General features: G+C 29.3%; 1 protein-coding gene across 1 annotated transcript; it reads left to right on the forward strand.

The window, feature by feature from the left end:
- The first annotated feature begins 477 nt into the window (after positions 1-477).
- On the forward strand, positions 478-4,796 carry LOC139091649 (zinc finger protein 429-like). The gene is made up of 2 exons (XM_070641796.1): positions 478-579; positions 3,966-4,796. The coding sequence occupies exons 1-2, from the start codon at positions 478-480 to the stop codon at positions 4,794-4,796; spliced, it is 933 nt and encodes a 310-aa protein (XP_070497897.1).
- The last annotated feature ends 2,695 nt before the right edge of the window (positions 4,797-7,491 follow it).

The raw sequence follows: 7,491 nt of genomic DNA on the forward strand, positions 1-7,491 counted from the left end.
TTTGAAGAAATTTCAATAAACGAAAGGAAAAGCTGCAAAAAAGGAAAGAATATTTGCAAGTTTTGTGGAAAAGAATTATTTTCGAAATTTTGTTTAAAGCATCCAACTGAATTTGATCTCTTTAACTGTGAAATATGCAATCTACGATTTTTCAAAAAACAATCTTTGGAAGTTCACATGATTAAGAAACATCCTGATGGACAAATTGATCAATTTGAATGTGATTTTGATGGAAAGATTTTTAAAACAAAAAGTAAACTTTATACTCACATGGGATGTCATCTTCCATTGATTGAATGTAAAATTTGTCATAAAATGCTAAAATTTAGGTCAATTGATTCTCATATGACAAATTTTCATGTATTTGAGAATCAATTCCAATGTAAAATTTGTGATAAACAATTTAAATCCAAACGTTATTTAAGTGTACACGAAAAAATTCATGACAAGCAATTTGAATGTGAAATATGTAACAAAATGTTTTCAATCAACTCACATCTTGGCCATCATAAGAAAACTATTCATGAAAATCCAGGAAGCTTAGAATGTGAAATTTGTGGAAAGAAATTCAATGAAAACAGAATTTAAAAATTCATCAAAAAACACACAATAAAAATCGTCCGAAATCACTTCAATGTCATCGATGTGATTATGCGACTGATAATAAGTCTCATTTCAAATTCCATCAAAAATTTCACGAACGTCAAGACAAAAAGTTTGCAACAATGAAAAATCCACTTAAATGTGAAAAGTGTCCAAAATTTTTCAGAGATAAAGATACTTTAAGTAAACACATGTGGAGTGTACATCCAAAAGAATCATTTCAATGCGATTTGTGTGCAAAATTCATCAAAACTAAGTTTAATTTAATTAGGCATATCAGGAATCATCTTCGTAAGATTGCAAACGTTTAAGAACAAAAATTAAAATCAAAAAGTGTAAAATTGAATAAAAAAAAATAAATTAAGAATTAAATTTCAACAAGTTATTCATTACTATTATTAATATTGCTGTGATTTCTACTACCACCATAGTTTCCTAATAGTTTCAAAATTTACCTTTAATTTTATTTTCAACATCATTCAATGATCTAATGAAAAAGTAGCATTGCATGATTCTTTTAGGTCCGTTATGTCAATAAATCATTTTCAGACAACATCGTTGCTCTTGTTCCTATTTTTTAAGCATTATTTTACCTAAAATTAAGAACAACTTAATTAAACATATTGACTACCACATCCGCATGACTAAAAAAGTTTGAAAAAATAATCAGTAAAATAAAAAAACTAAGGAATAATAAAAATATTTTAATTTTTTAAAAACTTGAGACAAAAAATTTATTTATTCTTGTGCTGTAGAAAAACTAGAAACTTTCAAATTTAGAGAATATTACAAATTTATTATGGTTTTTTTAACATTAAGGAAAGGATGCAAATAAATAACAAAAAGCAGCAACAAAAAAAAAATTCCAAACTTTTTTTTGTAAAATTTAAAAAATAAATGAAAATTGAAAGAAAAATTAAAAATTCTCTAACTTTCCCCACACGTCAATCAAAAAACGCGACCTTTCCTATCAACTTTTAACTTCTTTTATTTTAAATAGTAAGCAATATATACGGAACCGCATTTATTAAGTTTGAAATGCTTATGGAACAATCCAAAATCTCATTAAAATAAGCCCGAGTAGACTACTTACTTCCTTCGCTGGCCTTAGTTGGCATTTGAAGCTGGCTCTATTGCTGGTTGCCAACATTTCATTTATTGATCAAAGGTTCAGTAGGAGATAAAAAATACTGGCGTTATACTTGTATGCCGCGACACACAGGTTGACCATCACTGGACTAGATCCTAGTTATTAATTAAACATGATATCAAGTTACTTACTTATCAAATGATGTCAAAGATATAGAATCATATGAACACAAATGATCGAACATGAATCCCACCATCAGATTGATTTTTCCAGAAGCTAAAGATATTTTATGTTCTTAGATTGGACGGAAACTGTAAATCAGGCAATATAAGAAAAAAATTATTGATTTACAGTGTTTAAACAGCTTATGAAGGACTGGTCATGTTATTAGGAAGACCTGTGAATGTCAATCGACTTTGCAGTTGCCCGGAGATCATTAAAAACCTGGAATTTGATGGAATCTTTCGATTCAAAATTGCTCTTAAGTAAAGTAAATATGTTAGACTAGAATGTGAAGACTCAAAAAGGATAAAATAAATCAAAAAAATTTAAATTTTCTTATTTTGTTGTGAATTTTTATTTCATTTTTCTATTAAATGTTAATATTTCTGATTTTTATTTAAGTTTACAGCCTTATGCTAATTATTTGCAGTCTTACCAATATGATTATTGATATGTTTGACTAAATGAGACTTGATTTTGAAGAATTTTGCACACAAATCGCATTGAAATGCTTCTTTTGGATGAACTTGTCGCATATGATCGTATAAAGTTCTTTTATCTTTGCAAAATTTTGGACATTGTTCACATTTAAGTGGATTTTTCATCGATGCAACTTTTGCATCTTGACGTTCGTGAAATTTTTGATGTATTTTTAAAGAATTCTTATTATCAGTTGCATGATCACATCGGTGACATTGAAGTGATTTAGAACGATTTTTTTGGTGAATCTTTTGATGTAATTTTAAATTCGACTTTTCATTGAATTTTTTACCACAAATTTCACATTCGAAGCTTCCTGGATTTTCATGAACTTTCTTCATATGACAGTTAAGGTATGAGTTTGTTGTAAACATTCTGTTGCATATTTCACATTTAAATTTTTTGTCATGAATTTTTTTATGAACGCTTAAAAAATTTTTAGATTTAAATTGTTTGTCACAAACTTTGCAATTGAAGTTATTGCCAGTTGCATGGAAGTTTCTTAAATGAGAATTCATGCAAAAATATTTAAGCATTTTATGACAAATTTGACATTCAACTAATGCAAGGTGGCAACCCATGTGAGTATAAAGTTTACTTTTTGTTTTAAAAATCTTTCCATCAAAATCGCACTCAAACTTCTCAATTTGTCCATCAGGATGTTTTTTCTTCATGTGAACTTCCAAAGATTGTTTTTTGAAAAATCTTCGATTGCATATTTTACAGTTGAAGTGATCAAATTCCGAAGAATGAATATTCTTCATGTGTCGCTTTAAACAATCTTTCGAAGAAAATTTCTTGCCACAAAACTTGCAAATATTCTTTCCTTTTTTGCAGCTTTTCCTTTCATTTAATGAAATTTCTTCAAATAACTTCAGCTCATTGTTACCAAATTGATGCTTAATATCCTTTAGAATCACTTGACAAACTCGAATTTCCGATGGTATTGCTTCGTCTTCTTCAATTTTCGATGATTTTGGTTTGACTTTAAAGAAGTTTGTTATTTTTGCTGACATTATTAAGTTTTTTTAATTAGTTACTGATGATGACTGATTATGAAATAAAATTTGAATAAAATTAAGAGAATTTTATATGTTTAAGATTTAAAAACTTCTTTTGAGATTTTTCTTAGGTTAGGTAAATTAGCTAATATTTGAAGCATTTATAAGCTTTATAGTGTCAGTTAAATAGTTTCAGAATTGTACAGAATTATTAAAAATAATCTCAAATAAAGTTTATTAAATTTAAGGCATAAATTAGATTTAAATTTCTTTTTAATTACAAATATCATCGTAAAGTCAAGTGACAGTTTAACTAAAAAATGTCAAGAAAAATAACAAACTTTTTTAAAATCGAAGCAAAAACATCAAAAGTTGAGGAAGAAGCTCCAAGGTCACCAAAAATTAAAGAATGTCAAGTGATTTTGAAGGATATTAAGCATCAATTTGGCAACAATCAGCTGAAATTGTTTGAAGAAGCTTCATTAAACGAAAGGAAAAGCTGCAAAAAAGGAAAGAATATTTGCAAGTTTTGTGGAAAAAAATGTAATTCGAAATATTATTTAAAGCAGCACATGAAGAATATTCATCCGACTGAATTTGATCTCATTAACTGTGAAATATGCAATGGACGATTTTTCAAAAAACAATCTTTGGAAGTTCACATGAAGAAGAAACATCCAGATGGACAAATTGATCAATTTGAGTGCGATTTTGATGGAAAGATTTTTAAAAGAAAAGGTGAACTTTTTCAACACATGAGCTGTCATCTTCCATTGGTTGAATGTCAAATTTGTCATAAAATGTTTAAATTTAGGTGCATGAATTCTCATTTAAGAAGCTTTCATGCAACTGAGAAGCAATTCCAATGTAAAATTTGTGACAAACAATTTAAATCCAAAAAACTTTTAAGCACCCACGAAAAAATTCATAACAAGCAATTTAAATGTGAAATATGCGACAAAATGTTTAAAGTCAACTCAGAACTTAACAGTCATAAGAAAACTATTCATGAAAATCCAGGAAGCTTCGAATGTGAAATTTGTGGAAAGAAATTCAATCGGGCAGATCATTTAAAAAGTCATCAAAAAACACACCAAAAAAATCGCCAGAAATCATTTCAATGTCACCGATGTGATCATGCAACTGATAATAAGTCTCATTTCAAAGGACATCAAAAATTTCACGAAAATAAAGACAAAAAGTTTTCATCAATAAAAAATCCACTAAAATGTGAAAAATGTCCAACATTTTGCAAAGATAAAAAAAGTTTATATAAGCACATGTGGAATGTCCATCTAAAAGAATCATTTCAATGCGATTTGTGTGCAAAATTCATTAAAGAAAAGAAGCATTTAGTCAATCATATCAATAATCATATTCGTAAGAATGCAAACAAATAGAAAAACATTGAAATAAAATGTTTAAGATTAAAATAGGTTTAAAAAGTAATAAGGAACAAATAAAGAACAAACAAATAAATTTATTTTTAAATTAGCAAATTTTAAAGTCTTTTTCATTCATGTTGTTCAGGTTAAAGGCAACTAAAATTCTTGTTCTTAATATTTATTGTCAACTCTACTGATGACTGTCATTCAATAAAACCTAAAAAGCACGATTCAGTAGAATCTCATTAACCGACTCATAATAATAAGATCTTGTAAAATACAAAACAATTCCTAATAAATTTATAAACGTATAAAGAATTTAATCATTTAACGGTTATTCAAAATTCAAATTTTTCAACGGTTTGATTTAAATTTTTTCAAAGCATCGCTTTAAATTTTTTTTCATTTTTTTGTATTAAAGAATTTAATCGAATTGATAACGTTGATTCGAAAAAATTTGAAAATATTTCGAAATTTTTCAGAAAAAAACGCCATTTGATTTAAAAATGTTAGTTTTTCACAAAGCATTTAAATCAAGCTTTAAAATGCTTTTTTAATAATTTGTTGTGCTAAATTTATCAGCCTAAAGTTAAAGTTTTCATTAATTAAAAACATACATCCGAGATTGTTCATTTTTTTTTGGACAATCGATACATTCGAAATTAACTTCCGAAAATTGGCACATTACAGAGTTAGATGAACTTCGAAACTAGTTTAAGCTAGAGCTCTCTACGATGTCTAATTGCCGAGATCTCGTACCTTTTCAAGCCATCTAGCCAGTCAGCTAAACAACGTGTATTATTAAGCACAAAAACAATAAATAAAGTAAATCAGCACTTTTGAAATCAGAGATGAAAAGTGATAAATCATCCACCATTAAAATTCGTCTCTCAATTCACATCCAAACACAAAGAAAATCGCAACCAAAAACTGCATTTTCCTCAACAAAACTGACTAATTAGCAATAAATTCAACAAAAAAGATTTCACAAATAGTATCCACTTGTGTACAGTGAGCTGTTTAATATTATTATAATTCTTTATCTCCTTTCACTTAATTAATGTTCCTTTTCTAATTAGATGCCCGTCGTCGACAATGATACATTGTCGTAACTGAGAAGATGAGGACGGAAAGCGCAAAAAAAAGAGAACAAAATAACATTGGGCAGTCAAAAAAATATCTTCGTATAAGTAATGAGATGAGGAACGGATGGATGATGGCGGTGAATAATGGGATGTAAATTTTTCTTACAAGGAGCATTTTTAATAACACTTTTTTAACTGTAACAAATTATACCTTGTTAATTTGATTAATATCTTTTCCAAGTCCTCCTTTTTCCTTACCATCTCTTATTGCGTGTTACTTCGCGTACTCCTCTAATGAGCCCCAGTGCGGAAGAACCTCAAAAGGTTTTTTGTTTTTATTTGAATTTAGTATGAATTATTGCTTATTATTAATGCAGAGTTATTGAAGGGAGGTTGTGGACGGAACGCATTTTTTGAATTCATTAGAAGGTTTAAACGTTGAGACTATGGCTGAATTACTTAGCTATTTTAGAATTTAGATTCTGTAGCATTTCAATCTACTATGGGCGCGTGAGGTGATACTTTCAGGTGGTCCGTATTGTCAATATTCCATTCTAAGGAATGTCTGTAACTCTTGTCCCTATTTCTACCGAAACACTTCAAATCCTAATTGTTCCTTGATTTAAAGTTAGTCAGAAGGCAATCACTTGATCTTGACATTAAGGAATCGAACTATCCGTTGCTGTTCGAATAAATGGGAAATCGCACTAGGGCACATTGATGCATTTATCCTAACTGATCAAATAGACTACTTTTATAATATCGCAGAGGTCTTTCTGAACCATGAAAATAGCTCTTTGCCTGTTAAGGCTACAGTTCGTCGAAAGCTGGGTCTGTCTTTAATAACTTCTGCAAATCGAACTATCTAAAACTTCGGAAAAATGTACAAATTTGAATATGTCTGGGGAGATTTGAAACCACGACTTTCGGGTTACTATACAAAATTTGAGTCAATCACTTTACCTATTTGACCACTAAGGCACTTACCTGATTAATGTAATTTTAACTGTCGACCAACTTAAAATTCATTCAAACTCTTCATCAGGTAGAGTCAGAAGAACAACCATAAACACCGCAGTCATCTGACATAGTCACTCCAGACATCCCAAACATCCTTCACATTTGTTTTTCAACACTAAAAAAATCCACGAAGAAGAATTTAAATTGGGATTTTTTTAACATCATTTTCCTCAACGGCCTCATCTACTCCTTTCGTCTAGGTCATTAAGAAAACATTTCTCGTACAAAAAAAAAATATTCATGTTTACGACGACAGAACGAAGGCATTAGGATGGAGGAAAAGGAGTGAAATGAAAAGTGTAAGCACACAAAATAAAAACCGCATTTTAAATCTATGAATTATTGTTATGTAAATTTATATTTCATTTTTCAAACGACTACACAGCATGTAGTAGGGCAGTGGTGGGCAACCTTTGGATTAAGCTTCGCGGCTGATCGTGTTACTAAGCTTCGATTGAAATCACAAACGGCATGCGATACATGATAAAGTTGCAAAACAGGCATCTGGTACAGGCAAAAACCGTACAATTTCTTGATAATTTGTTTGGTTTTTGTAAGAAACCTCATACGCATTATTAAGAAATTGTACGGTTTTTGTCTGTGAC

The sequence above is a fragment of the Chironomus tepperi genome, unplaced genomic scaffold, assembly GCF_022539635.2.
Source record: "Chironomus tepperi strain 1889 unplaced genomic scaffold, CSIRO-AGI_Ctep_v1 contig_257, whole genome shotgun sequence".
NCBI classification, from domain to species: domain Eukaryota; kingdom Metazoa; phylum Arthropoda; class Insecta; order Diptera; family Chironomidae; genus Chironomus; species Chironomus tepperi.